At 38.1% G+C, this 16103-nt stretch overlaps 1 protein-coding gene across 1 annotated transcript in view; it reads right to left on the minus strand.

Moving 5' to 3' along the window:
- LOC139709912 (coiled-coil domain-containing protein 125-like) overlaps positions 1 to 10294 on the minus strand; it is a 30108-nt gene extending 19814 nt beyond the window's left edge. The window contains exons 1-4 of the mRNA XM_071621870.1: positions 9998 to 10294; positions 8166 to 8906; positions 6226 to 6296; positions 3912 to 3998 (exon numbers count right to left, since the gene is read on the minus strand). Coding sequence (XP_071477971.1) covers positions 3912 to 3998; positions 6226 to 6296; positions 8166 to 8613 — 606 coding nt within the window. The 5' untranslated portion in view covers positions 8614 to 8906; positions 9998 to 10294. The remainder of the gene's footprint in view (positions 1 to 3911; positions 3999 to 6225; positions 6297 to 8165; positions 8907 to 9997) is intronic.
- Between the last annotated feature and the right edge of the window lie 5809 nt (positions 10295 to 16103).

The following is a 16103-nucleotide window of genomic DNA, read 5'->3' on the forward strand; positions in this document are numbered from 1 at the left end:
ATGATACAAGGAACAGATGAGTAAATTTTGGTACTGATTCAGGAAATTTTATGGATTTTTGAAGGATTTTTTCATCTTCTGGCAGATATGGTCAATGAACTTGGGAGTTCAAGCTGAACGAATTTGAAGTTTGCATGTACACGCGCATTAAAGCGCGGTCTCTGAGTGGGGGAGGCGCCACGCAACTGGAAGCTGATGACATAAACAATTAAGGCTTCTGGGAAATGGGCTGATTTTCAGCATGTATGGGTGAGTGCAAGTTATTATTCTTTATGGAAGAACAAGATCAAGTGGTGGAAATTAGGTGCTTGGCAGAGGTCTGCGCTCTCAAAGTGCTTTTGTACTTGCATATAAAATACCAGAAAATCAGCAGCAAGGGAAGCTGTACTCCTAAAATATAGTGCCAGAGATATACCTATGTCAAACAATACTACAATCAGGCCTTGCTTTGTGGGTATATCAAACCAAACAAAGCAGGTAAAGTATATTCACGCCCACATACCGGCCAGCTGTTGACACTGTCAATATATGGAATCAATAATAGGAAAAACAAACACTCTTACAGGTCTATGCAAAAGCCGTGATCTACAAAAGAATATAAAGTAGAGATCAAACGACTAAGCTATTAAATGGGAATCAAGGAAGGCAAATGTGTGTAAAACCAGTAACAACTGTCAGTCGAGCTTCTTGCAAACATGAATTTTGATGGAAAAGCAAGCCAAGGTGCATACATGAAGTGGTATGAGGATGAAAATGTTTAATTTGATGCTAGCATACATTCCACAATGGGTCAGCAGTGTTCATACTTACATGGGAAAACTGAATTTGCATGCATGTAAAATGAATGAATAGAAAGGGAGTAAATTGTTAAAAACCTGAATACAGAACATATCATCATCCCACTACAAATATTATTACTTGTCAATGATACATAAAAAGGAAGTGGGACACTTTTTTTTTGTTACAAGGATGATATAGCCTAGTTCAGCAGAATCTCCATCAAAAAGATAAAAAAGAACAGCCAATGTACAGGTCAATCTTTCTACACGAGGATTTGGGGTCAATTTTTTAATGTTTTGAACGTGTCCAAAATCTTCGACATGTCTCTGCAAATCCCTATGAATAGCTTATGAATACAAAGAAATTCAAACTTGTTACAAACTATTCTAGTAGTAGCAAGGGATGTGAATGCATCTCCAAATTTTCTAATTCATTGGGCATTCATTTGGCATTCTCTCTGATGTGATAAGGCCTTTACCTACACAGCAAGTTTTCAGGTTGCCAGGAGCACCCTTCACTACACTATGTGAAGGTATGCATGTATTTTAAAGGTAAGGCATGATGAGTGATCATCTTGTTATGCAACTCTGATGTTTGTAACAGCCCCTGCAACAAGTCTTTAATAGTTTTATAGTAGTACAAGAGAAAATACAGATATTTTAGGTTAAGTCAGGATAAAACTTGGTTTATCCTTTTACATAATTTGCTTTAAAAAAACAACAACAACACTCTGACATATCTACAGTCGTCCATGCCTGTCTTTGAATGTATAATTTTATACTTTATTTATAATGTATCATGCACTTTAATACAATGTGTATTTTGTTCTTGTTCTATTCATTTTCTCTTCAATTTTTGTATCATGAAAAAGTTGAAATGAATCAAGTGAAATGAAAAAAAAAACTAGAAATGTCGCTCTGGCGACTGGTATGCCTCCGCCATAATGCATGATTTTCCCAATAGGTCTAGATACATGTAGTACATGTGGACAATGTGTGATTACATTTTCACAAAATTGGCAAAATATTGAAATGACAAGTTTGTCACAAATGTGTTGAATGTTCACCTTCCTTGACCTAGGTTTAATTGGATGAATAGGAGAGCATGTATCTAGGTATTTAAGGACTTGAACTTGACTTTGACCCATTCATACATTTAGGCATTGAGTAATTTTCAAGGTACAGGTGTGGAGAAAAAGTGCAATTTCTGAATTGAATAGTAAATTGTTACCATTTTCATCTGGCCCTTGACCCTAAAATTCATAAGATAATCACTTTCAGGTAGGACATACATAATATGTACTAAGTTTCAAGATAACTTGAGCCACTTCCGAGATATGGAGGAAAAAGTTAGTTCAGCACTTTCACTTGATCTTTGACCTTTTGACCTTTGAGGCAAAAAAAGAAGAAAAAAAAAACTTCCAGAGAATTTCTATTAGATTACACATGCATACACCAAGTGTTAAAAAAAAAAATAACCATGCTGGCATTGCATAAATATGAAGGAAATAGTAAAATTTTGAAGTGTTGCACTTGACCTTTGACCCCTGACCTTTGACCCCATGAACTCTACATTCTCTAGATAATCACTTCCAGTCAGTACATGTATATAATATATTCCATAAAGATACCTTGAACAATTTTCCAAGGTACGGAGAAAAAAAAAGAAGTTTTAATATTCTTACTTGACCTTTTGACCTTTGACCTTTGACCTCATGACCCAAACTTTCACCAGAGAATCTTAATTGGGTAATACATGTATACACTAAGTTTCAAGAAAATATCTTCAGGCATTCAATAGATATGGTGGAAATAGTGAAATTTTATGTATTTGACCATGACCTTTTGACCTTTGACCTCATGACCCAAACTTTCACCAGAGAATTTCAATCGGGTAATACATGTATACACTAAGTTTCAAGAAAATATCTTCAGGCATTCAATAGATATGGTGGAAATAGTGAAATTTGATGTATTTGACCCTGACCTTTTGACCTTTGACCTTTGACCTCATGACCCAAACTTTCACCAGAGAATTTCAATTGGGTAATACATGTATACACTAAGTTTCAAGAAAATATCTTCAGGCATTCAATAGATATGGTGGAAATAGTGAAATTTTATGTATTTGACCCTGACCTTTTGACCTTTGACCTTTGACCTCATGACCCAAACTTTCACCAGAGAATTTCAATTGGGTAATACATGTATACACTAAGTTTCAAGTAAATATCTTCAGGCATTCAATAGATATGGTGGAAATAGTGAAATTTGATGTATTTGACCCTGACCTTTTGACCTTTGACCTTTGACCTCATGACCCAAACTTTCACCAGAGAATCTTAATTGGGTAATACATGTATACACTAAGTTTCAAGAAAATATCTTCAGGCATTCAATAGATATGGTGAAAATAGTGAAATTTTATGTATTTCACCTTGACCTTTTGACCTTTGACCTTGAGCATGTGCACCCAAAAGTTGATAGGCACAACTTCACCCCCTAATACACATACATGCCAAGTTTCATTAGGATACCTCAACAGGTTTTGATAGTTACCTTGTCCACAAAATTCATTACGGACGGACGGAAGGACGGACGGACGGACGGACAACCCGAAAACATAATGCCTCCGGCACCACTTCGTGGCGGAGGCATAAAAATTGACAATGCATCAAATCAAAAAGATGGCTCTGCTGCAGTGTGCAGCACATGGCATATTTAGTTTTCATTGTGCTTTGTATCTAACCTTGTCACAATTCAGACAGCCTGATTACAATAGCTGAGTTATATATAGATTTCTGGCCACACATTGATAATAGGATTGCACCTGTTAACCTGAACATTTGTCGCATTCCTTTTTGTAGCTTCTAGGAACTTTTTTAAGTCTACAGATTTTGTCTTTGTTTGCTTACTTGTTCGTTTGTTTTTCATGAAACAGCAATATTAGATAAAGGGGTGATGTTGTTGCCTCACAAGTCTTGTACAGGCTTGCAAACTACATTTCCTTCTAAAGCAACTTCAAAAATATATGCATCCTTCCCCTCATTATTATATATCACAGTGCTCAATGCATTCGAACATAGCAATTCCGCAATAGCAACTGAATAATGCCAGCCGTGGACTACTCACCTGACTTTGCAGAATACGGATGGCGCGGTACTTGCTGTCGAGCTGTGACCTACATGCATCCAGCTCGCTCTGCAGAACTGCCACTTCCTACACCAGCAAAAAGAAAAAAAAGAAGCAAATGTAGAGTTGGCAAATTAGGGGCAATGCTTGAAGAAGGGGCTCACCCCCACGAAGCACACAACAGGCATTGTAAAATAGATTAACTGGGTAAAAAAAATATATATAAAATACACAAACACACACATTAAAATACAAAACAAAAACAGATTCTGTTCACAGTAGGGCAAAGTCATAATTTACAAGTTGATTTAAAATGTATTGATATATAATGGTAAACTTAAAAAGCAATTACTTCTATCATGACACTGATTTTCCATCAAAGTTGATGACTTATCCATGGCCTCTACCTACAGTTGAACCTCTCGTATCCGGACAAGTCAGGACCGGGGCTCATCCGGATAAGGGATTTGGCCGGATACGGGAGACTCAATGCTTTATACATGTACATATACATACACATGTACTGATGTAGCCCGTTGTAGTACCACATGTAGTAATGTGTATACTGCAACCTTTTCATTGTTACACTCAGTAACAGACCCCAAAATAGAGGTTCGTGTTTGCAAGAATGAAATCATTTTCTTTTATAAATTCTTGAGATGATTTACCTAAATAATTACATGTATTAAGAAATGTATCAAGTAGATCTTGAAAATAAACTGTACGAGTCGACGAAATTACGCTTCAAAATGCGATGATTTGGGGATGTTTGGGGATGTCAAAATGTCTGAAGGTAAGCAATTGGGAAGGAAACTTGATGTAATGTATGTTAATCATGTTGGAAGTAATATGTAATTCATGTGTTTGTGTAGGAGTTCTCAAGGAGATGGGAATCCCCCTTTCCTCCCGTAATTATCCAAAAAAAAAAAAAAATTACGGCGAGATTGCGTCCGTATAATAGAGAGATCCGGATAAAGGGAGGCCGGATAAGAGAGGTTCAACTGTACTATCCCTATCTTCTTCTTTTTTTTTCAGAGTACAAGAAAATTTAGCAAGCACAAACAATAAATCAGCTTTGAAAATATGAATATTACATAAAGGTATCACTTAATAATGTCTTAAGTGATGTCTTCTTTTCAGTTTAAGCCTCAAAAAATAAATGAACAATTCAATGAAGTGTGTAACTATTTAAAACCTCAATTCTGCAGTAATCTGCAACTATCTTTTTGTACACCGTCCTGATACACTGCTTCATTTAAAATCACGATATTCATAAATTCAGAATACATACATGAACACTAGATAGACTGTATAATGGCTGACAATCTTTGCAGATGAAAGAAAAATGCATATCCAGAAGGTGCATAATTACATTTTGGCTTTAAAATTTGGAAAGTCTAATGCACTCGTGTTCCAATGAACACAGTTATGACAAAATTCTGATTACAATGAAGTAAAAATTGGGGCCGCAACGTTATCCACTCAATGTGATTTTATGATTCATTTGTTCGGTTATAACGATATTTCGATATCAACAAAAGAAAACTGCCGATCCCTACGACTTTTTAATAATGTATTCTATATTACTGTATTCTAAAATATGCAAAACAAATTTAAGAGTTAAAACATTAGTCATTTAAAACCCAATACACTTTCATATCGTACTTTGGATGGAAGAAAAAATGTTATCATGGTAGAAAATACAAAAAAAAACCCCAACAAATCAACTGGTTGACAGCTACGCTTAATATCGTGCTCAGGTGACAAAGGGAGACACACTATATGGGGAGGAATGGATGAAATGAAGTACCAGAGAAAGAAGTGAGATAGGGCAGTGTTTTCACACAAATGCCAGATGTTGTGAGAGTTTCAATAGCACGCAAACCAGAACACGAACAAACTGAGTGGCACGTAGATATTGATTGACTCAAAACCATCTGGAAAGCAGTACGTAACTTAAGAATGCTGCATTATCAAGAGCACTCACACAGACATATAGTATTAAAGACAAAGGGACTAGAAAACACACACATACACAGATACAGAAAGATACACACACATACACAGACTCAGACGTATGTCCAACGTAGGCACACAAGCATAAACATAAACACGTAGACACACACTCATACATGCGGATGCACAAACAGCCTCACATACAAGCCCACATACGCCAGATTGATTGGAGTGGTTCTGAGAGCCTCACGACCCGGCTTGTACACACTCCAGATTTCTTGCAGCCCATCTATCACTCCTCTTTGTGACATGACATAATAATCAGAATGGTTCCAGAGTTTGTCCAGCAATTCCTTACTTCTGTTGTCGTTTGCAAGCGGTTGACGATGGACTCCTGAACGGCAAAGTATGAAGCTGGTATGGCTGAACCTACATTTCACCAGTCAAAGAGAAAAACATAAAAAATTAAGAGAAATACATGATGCCAGTCAGCAGGAAATTTTTCTTGACCAAAAGATAATGTATCACATATCATGACAAAATAATGACCTCAAAACAGTTTGACTGAAGACTAGTCTAGGCTCAATAAATCAACCTGAATTATTCACATAACCCTATGCTGGCATACACTGTATGGAACACTACTACTGAGAGGTTGATAATATTGTTGGTTCCCCCCTACCATTCTAAAATGATAACATGAACAGTTTTAACCCGTTCCTTCCGCAATTCTTTGAGTGCCTTAAATGCCCCAAAACGAGATTCTTTCTGCCTGTCAATGGAGAACGGACAGGGTGGTAATCCACCTGTGTGAAAGCAGTCAAGCAATGCATTATATCCCTTTTCCATGGTCAACTACACATGTGCCATTGAACAATAAAAATATTGATCGAGTGCGAGGTATGAATAGAGCGTGCGCTGATGGGCTCATAGACTCTTTTGTTCTACACAAAACCAGGCACTTGAATGGGATGACTGGGGTCAGCGAACACAGAAATCTACTCGAGCTCAGCTTTCATCGCTATGTATTATGTTCGTGAGTTTTATATCAAAGCAGGCGCAAACTAAATCAGAAAAAAAAGTAATAATGCTGTGATATACACATTTTTCCAACAGAAAGAGGACATACATTGTATTGGGATAGAATGAAATCTTATCTTTGTATCAAACCCATTTTTCTGGGCATTACAACACAAAGAGACATGAATTTAGGCCACGAAAGTACGCACTCATGTGTTCATCTTGGGAACCTGGTATACCAGGTTCCCGTAAGGAACGGTTACAGCCAGGCAACAAAGTGTACCTGCATGCATGTCATACTGTAAAAATGAACATTTTTGCTCATTTTGTATGACATGAAACTAGCATGAAAATAAAAGTGTGTGGTTGTCTCTGCTTTTATAATTTGTGATATGAAATTTCATCTGTTTGATTTGTGATACCAAATACAAAAACGTTAAATTCATCTCACCCGGCTGAGTGTTGCAAATTATTAATGCGAGAAATTCCACTTCTCTCGTCTGCTGCGTATAACCAAGAAAAATTCAGACAGCGATAGACAGCCATAATGCTTGTCTAGACTTTGTTCTATGCTATGAAAACTGAATCCTATGAAAAGGGCACACAGTACACAGAAGCTTCATCCATATTGTTAACTCAAGAGTTGTGTTGCACCCCCTTGTGTAGCAGCATGCCTAGCAGAGCACACTACATGCATAACACACAATGTCCAATTGGTTAGATTTTAGCCAAATATTTACACAATTACATTTACTGTGATCTTACTTGTGTATTTACACAAACGCACGTGCACACACACAAAAATCAAATAAATAAATTATGCATCTATAAATCAATCAAATATATAGTACTTGGTTTTTATGCACATTTAAGAACTAATATCCTTTAGTTCAAGAAACAAGATAACATGCTTGCACACAAGATAAGAACAAATATCAATGCCTTGAGGTTGACACAACATTTGCTCCTGTCACAATCGCCCTGGCCTCATTTTCTCCATGGACTTAGGGTTATGGTTGTGATAGGGTTATAGGCTTAGTTTGATGTGAGGATAAGGATTAGGGTTAGGGTTATGCTGGTGAGTAGAATTTATGATCTAGTCTTAGTGTGCAGAAAGGACAGTCGAGCAATTGTCGCAGGAGCAAATGTCATAGAATTTGCCTCAGGACCACTTCATCTATCTGCCTACAGTCAGAAAAATCCTGTGGCATGGCAGTTTTTAGCCATAGTACTCATCCAAACTTTGTACTGTTTGTTTTATGATGTATATTGCAGTACCTTTGACTTCAGGGGTATTGCTGAGCTGTTCCTTCTTTTGTAAAAAGTCTTTCATGTGTCTGTCAAACAGAGCTCTCTGCTGCCTCAGCGACGTCCCTAGTGGTACCCCAGCGAATGCTGGAATGTCCTCCTCTCTCTCACTCCTGCCCACGCTGTCATCTTTGTGCAGAACAGAGCCGAGGCTGCTACTCCTTGTGAGTCTCCGTGTAGAGCCGCTCACTTTCCTGCGCTCCTCCTTTGCCGGCCTTCGCTGGCTCTGCAGCAGAGCAGCGCACCCGACTGTTTTCCCTGCTTTACGTGAATCCCCAGCCTGACTGAGGAGGCTCAGATTCTGGGCAGAGACTCCATTGCTGGTTTGTTCTAGGTGGCCTGCACACCGGGTGGGTAAGATGGCACCTGGTTTAAGGCCCTGTCCAAAGCCAAGATCCCCCTCCTCTTCCATATTCATTGCACCATGTGGTATGTGTTACAGAAAACGAAGCTTTTAAAGACTTAAATACAACGCTCACCAGAAAATTGGTTCCCTCCTTTCATAATATGAGGATTCAATATGCGGCAAAAAGTCAGTCGGGCTGCCCAATGACATTGTACCGGTATGCTATTTGACTGGATAAATCACGACTGCATGTCCCTTCTCTGCAATCATCTCCCTCGGACAATCTGCCTGACCTCTACGTTTCATGCTTTCTGTTCCTCCACAAGCATGAGTCTGCTGTTTGGATTCACTACGAAGTCTTCTGGCTGTAGTATAAAAGGTTTGGTAAATAAGAATGATAACTCCAGTTAATGACATTATAGAAATAGGAAAGACTTTGCTGCTACATGCGGTCAGTCATCATTCAGGACTAAGACATCAAACATCATTTATCTTTTTTTCTTTCTTTCTTTCTTTTTTTTTTTTTTTTTTGGGGGGGGGGGGGGGGACTTTGATATTACACTTTTAATACATTATTAAACTCTCAAGCATTCCAGCACTTTGAGTTGAGTATTCTGTTCCACTGAAAGAGAAATGATGACAAAACAGGCCATCAGATCACATTACCGAACCAAGAAAAATTAACTTTGAACTTTACATGCACAACTGCATGCAGGAGATTGGATAATTACAAAGTGTAAATAAAAACATTACGTCAATTAAGAATATCATAATCCCATAATGACATGCGACACTTCTTAAAACTGAAAATTTTTGTTCCTCCAATTATTCTACGACTGTAAACTGCATAAAATTCCTGATTCTTCAGCCATCAGTCTTATCACCTTTAATAATTTCAGATTTTCTTGGCTCCATGTCTGCAGCAGCCTTGTAATGTGGTGATGGGTCACACTCACATATTATTATAATCCTGGGCCCACTGGGGCACTTCTTGTACACAGTCACGGTTATACTGAACGATTCGCATTCATGCTGGTCGCGGTTTAAGAGACAGTGTATTTTATAATACAGGACGTGCATGTCACACTCACAGGCATACCAACTGTATCTATAAAACAGACCAGCATACAATTACATAAGTAAAGAATATTAGCTTGAAAAGATCTCCTAAGATCTTTCTTTCTGATTTTTTTTCTCTAACCCAGTGCAAGGAGTGGGGGCAGCACCTCCCTTCACCCCACCCCTCCATCCCTTCCTCCACCCTCCTACCTAGCTCATTTAAAAAACAAAAAAACAAACAAACGAATAGAAGAATCATTGAGATTATCTAAATTATGGACAGGCACTGAAGCAGACTTGTGCATGGAGAAATACTAGAGAACATCTGAACAGAGTGTAATTTTACCAGAACATATCTCATACTGACTCATGATTTCCATGGTTATTGATAGCACACCTTTGTTGACCCGTCATGAAGAGACGCGCCGCGCCAGTACGGCCGTACCGGTAGTGTAATGTGGATCTTGCCCCGAGTGCCCCGCTCCTTTCGAGTGCAGGTTCCGACACAAATTTCAGCGGCTCTCATCAAGGCCTGCCTTTAACATAAGTGACGGTGAACAATGATTCAGCCTATACTATATGCCGTGACGACGCGATTTTACTTTATTTCTTCCGCATAGAGTATCCACATGACACTACTGACTGGGTGCTTTCACTTCAAAGAGATTCCAGCCTGTCAGGGGTGTACCACTGTCCCTCCCTGCCCAAGCCTGCACGTATCATAGTCATACACTCCATTATCATGCGTAGGATCTTTGGTACAGTCAAAGAGATTACAGACTCCCAGGGTCCGTCGATCGCCGCAGTGTGGTGTCGGATACGATGCATACATACTGGTAATCTTGTATACCGTGTGGGTGGCAGCGAGTGTCGTTTCAAGGGTGGGGTGGATCATGGGCGCGGAGTATGAACTGGCGTCAAAAATTGCGGCAGTGCAGGCTGTTATTACCCTCACGCTTGAATGACATGCAGGTGGTGGTATGAGGGCATAGAAAACTATGTTTCGCAGATATGGCAAATTATAAAGTACTGGGAAAAGTTAAGAGGATTTTATATTTATTTGATGAAAATCGGTTTTGAAATGGCTGAAATATCCGAAAACAAAGTAAAACAAAGTAATCCTAATGAAAGGTAGGTCCCACCTACTCAGTGTTATAGGATTGCTTTGTTTTGGATATCTCAGCCATTTCAAAAGAAAGTCTCTTCTAATAAACTTTGAAATCCTCTTAGAATTATATGCTCTTTCATATTTGATTAAAAAATTCTCATTATCCAAAAAAAAAAAAAAAAAAAAAAATCATCACAGAACGTTGGAAACCTCAACCCCAATCTCAACCGATGGAACTGTACCCCTTTAACCAAAGAGTATAGGCCCTATTACGTGCCCTGAACATGTCTGACCAAGGAGGTTCAAGAGATCATCGAGTCACATCATATTCGATGTCTTTCATGGCAATTGATTTTCGCCCTTCCTATGGTATACTTCCAAAAGATGAGTACAATGGTAAAGAAACGGATATAGAAATTGCGCAAACATGTGCATTGCTGCAATAAAAATCAATAGGCCTATTAGTCGAAATAATAGCTATGACCCTACCAATCAATTTATAAAGAATCACATATTATCAGATGATATAGGATTATGCCATATCAGGGGCCTGTTCCATAAAGAGTTGCGATTGATTTTACGCTCGATTTATTAATCCTAACTTGATTAATCGAGTGGAAGTTCGATATTGAGTGTAAGAGCTGTTTCATAAAGATCTCACACGTGACGTACGCTTAATTTCAAGAAAAATCAAGAGTAACTTTCAGTATATACATGTATATATTGAGCGTTACTTGCGATCAATCGCAAAGTTTTCTATGAAGCGCAATTGCGATTGATTGCAACTTATACGCCCAATGTTTATGAAACGGGCCCCAGTTTCATTTGTCGGAATTGATCTCATTGGCTTGCATTGATCTGGAGACTCGGTGGCGACCTGATGGCGAAGTATGAGTCTTCGCGACCAGTCTCCGCGACCAGTCTCCGTGACCTCTCCTGGTGGGTCTCCCGGGGATTTGCGGGAGAATCAAACAAGTTCATTTTTTTTCTCACTTTTTCCACTTTTTTTTGAGTGTGTTGAGTCTCCATATACTCAGTCTCAGTCTCCAGTTGAGTCTCCATATACAGCAAGACTAATCCGAGACGTGTTTGAGAGTGAGACCAACCGGAGACTGAAGAGACGTTTCACGGCGACGTCTTCGCGACGTCTCCACGACGCTGCCAAACCACGCGTGTCTGAGCGCGTGCTGGCATCATCAAATCGCCCTCACTTCATGTGCTGCCTGAGCATTGCCGAGTAATAGTATAAACTGCTCCTTGTACTTCATGCCTGGGAAGAGCGCCCATCTTGTCTTGTCAGGGGAACATATTACTCAAACCCCAGAGTTTAATCATGTAGGCCTAACTGCCCCGGGTGCACGCCACGAGACGGACACCCACCCATATGCATGATACACTTCAAACCAGTCCTTTTCCCTTCTCAAGAACCAATAGAGGTCATTCATAAAAAGGGGGTAACTTCTATTTTCAAATTACAAAAAAAAAAAAGTTATACGTATTTGTACAGGATCGCATTTTCTGGCTCATACTGGTTCTTTATTTCATGAATGTAAAACATTGAAGGTTTTTTATTTGAATATTATTCAAGTAGCAGTAATTACTATGTTTAAATATAATCATGATCAACTTCCATCATCGTTTAATAACATGTTTAGGTTTAATACTTCTGTCCATTCGTACCCTACTCGTATATGTAGAAATTTCCATCTTTTGAATCCCAAATTATTAGTGACACATAAATCTATAAGACATTCGGGTCCGGACATTTGGAATAATCTCCCGGACAATATAAAGTCCTGCAAAGCATTATTCTTTGAAAGCTTCACTAAAACGATATTTGATACAATCATATTCTCCAAACCAGTCAAGATAACAAATATTCATGGTAAATGATTGTCATTTTTTTGGCAATCTCTATTTCTTCCTTCAACTGCATCTTGCACTCACACCTGCAACTGCACTGCACTCACCTGATCACTTTCCTCCAAGAGAGTTGTGTCGTTGGATAGTCCTTTTTTTTAGGCCTACATCCATTTCAAGCTGAATCGCTTATACGATGGTGGTCTCCTGCATTCAATGATCTCTGTTGTTTACTGAAAAATACTGTATATTTCATTTTTATGTTTCTGTGTATATCTACATTGCTCAATGCAATCACCTATGTGTATCTATTTGTGTGTATACTGTTATCGATTTATTTCACTGCACTTGCTATTCTTTTTCTTTGTACTTTTTGAAATTTGTATTCAAATTGTATCTGATTGAATGCAGAAATAAAAACAAACAAACAAACAATAAAACTGCATAAAATATGCATCCTACATGCATTAATTGCCAAACGCACCCATGGTCCATTCGCACTGCCAATGAAGAAAGGGGGATACCATTGCACAGCAAATCTAAGTGTCGGTAAATTGTTATCATAGATGAGAAATAGAAATAATAAATAAAATACATTGTATTTTGTTAACTAATGCGTTTTCATGGTTGAAACCATCCGGGGCAGCCATAAAAGCTGAGACAAGAAATCCTCGAATGATCTGCTTTATGCAAGACAGATACCACGAGTCGTTCCACTGGCTTGGAAGCAGCTCTTTGGTTTATCTTCTTTACGCCATTATGGTACGAAGATTACTGTATATTCATTGCATCAAATGATTTTGAAAGGGTGAATGGATTCTGTCCCATTCTCAAATATGAAATCAGGGGGTGTGGTATAGTTAGTTGCTTGACAGTTGCACTCAGGAACAAATAAGCTTTATTGTCTCTGTGAATAACAGTGTATTATCGACACCCAAAATGTATTATAGCAGAAGTTCATATCCTCAAAAATTGTTGATGTATATACTCACACAATCATTAGTATTTATTTCCAGACATGGAAAAGCTTGTTAGGCATATTTCCTCTCAAATCTAAAAAAAAAAGGTACATGTTAAAAGAAAACGAATGAAATAATACTTAGCCAAATAAAGACCCCCCCCCAAAAAAAAAAAAAAAAAAAAAAATCGGTGAAAACCTGACCAAGAAGAATTTTTTAAAATTAAAGTAATATTATTATTGTGTCCATGGTGTCCATGGCGTAATTGGTCTGGGTTGAATAATTATTATGAAGTAATAATGCATGCCATCAAATTTCTTCAGGAGTTGTAACGATTAAGGGGAGTATAATATCGTCAGTAATGTATAGTTGCCGAATTTACTAATGGAAGAATGATGAGGTGGTGGCATTATCCAACATGTCCAATTTACATCAAACAAATCGTGAGTGTGACTGGTACCTAACTGGTTTCCGAAAACAAGTTAATTTGACTCATGATTCCGTTTGTCTGTTTTACTTTTTAAAAAATATTTTTCTTGTAATGGAGTCAACTTGAACATCAGAAGTCGAGTTGCTCTTGTCACATTTTATTCCAATGTTCCACTAGATCCGTCAATAAGAAACAAAAAATATTAGCAAAAGTATACAAGATCTATTCTTTTCACTGCAGCAGTGGTAAGCTCGATATCGATGAATAAAAAAGGCATTTTATTCATTCATCTACTGTTTGTTGTGATTGTTATCATCCTTAACATTTTTGATATTTGCAACCATCCACCTCCACAATGTGAATCATTTCTTTTCAGAGGCCGCAGACTACTCGTATATACATTGCAGGCTAATTACGCGTGTATAAAGGGAATGGAGGACCCTTCAAAAAATCCTTGTATGTTTTTGTTTTGTTTTGTTTTGTTTGGGGGGGGGGGACTGCACCACTTTTACACTAAAATTTTATCAGCACTAGACAAAAAATAAAAATAAAAAAATAAAAATCGCCAAACATGATGCTTGTTTGTGCCAGGTTGCATCCATAGTCAACCAGACCTAATCAAAACTCGTGAGAGGACACCACGACATTTTGTTAGTGTCAGTCAGTGTCCGGCGGCGGGTTCAGGGGGGCCTGCATGTTTCATCGATATAAAGAAGTTGCGATTGATCTTACGATCGGTTTATTGAGTGAGCGTACCTTCGATGTTGAGCGTAAGTCGTGTTTCATAGGGACACTCACGTTTGATTTCAAGAAAAATCAAGCGTAACTTTCAGTAGATTGAGCGTTAATTGCGATCAATCGCGAAGTAGTTTATGAAACGCAATTTGCGATTGACAGCAACCTGAACCAAGGAGCTTCTGCAACCCGAAGCAACAGGCTCCTGTAATGTTGTGTCAATTTACGTAGATGGCGCTTTTGAGATCCGAGTGTTGTATGGAGGTGTATCCTATTACCGAACGATTTTTGTTTTATTGCTCCAAACGGGCAACATTATGCAATAATTCAGCCAGAAATATCCTTATAGATAATTGAAGTGCTGATGACTTTAGCTGTAACGAAAATACTTGAAAAATAAGCCAACTTCTAGAAAAAATCCGTATTTCAAATAACCCTTCCACAAAAGTTGTCTCTTTTTACCGACGCAAATCGTATTGTATTACCGAACGTGCGCCCTCTGTATGGAGAAAATTGTACATTGTATTTTCGGTCAATGTTTATTAACGCAGGACAACGAACATCGAAATTTTAGCAATTATTACGTAAATTTGAGGTAAATTACGTTTTGTTTTGTTTTCTGCTGCAGTTTAGCAATTTTCGGCACTAGCTTCCCCTGTGAGATAACAGCGCGTAGTGCAATGAATGCGTATTCGAGTTGTTGTACGCGCTCCATTGACAAAGCACGCGTTCGGTAATAGGATACCGTTCGGTAATAGGATACCTGCCCTTACTGGTTTGTGTACGAGACATAACAGATCTCTACTCTATTGTGTAGAGTTCTCAACATTGAGAAGGGAAATCTTCTGGAACGTTTCGTGCGCATGTGTAGTAGACAGGCGCATGTTGTGCAGTAGACAGAGAGATTTTCGCGCTGACGCCATCTGGTAGCAATCGTTAAAATGTCTACTGCTGGGATGAAAGAGAATGAGAAAGGCAGTTACAGAAAAAGGGGTGTGATGATGATGATGATGATGAGGATAATAACAATGATAATAGTAATAATAATAATAACAATAACAATAATAATAATGATAATAATAATAATGATGATGATAATAAAAACTTACGCTGATTTGTTTCTTTGGTTTTATTGTCTAGTGCAGTATACATTGCAAATAAATGTACACTTGTAAATCGTGTTCCAAGAGATTTTATCTAGATGCTCTATTTACACTCAGCCTGAATTGTTGGTTTGTCTCCTCGCCTAATTATGATTTTGTGCGCTATACAGTATGTCATAAGTCACACAGAGCATGACGATGTGATAAACTTGTTCCCTGCAACTTTTTTTTTTCCTGGATGAAATCGATATTTGTGCTTTATTTGTGGGTTTTCAGATTCTTAAAGAGAGATAAAGAGGTACGAGAAA

The sequence above is a fragment of the Diadema antillarum genome, unplaced genomic scaffold (assembly GCF_040938485.1).
Source record: "Diadema antillarum isolate AM-2024a unplaced genomic scaffold, OU_Dant_1.0 seq00001480_RagTag, whole genome shotgun sequence".
Classification (NCBI taxonomy): Eukaryota; Metazoa; Echinodermata; class Echinoidea; order Diadematoida; family Diadematidae; genus Diadema; species Diadema antillarum.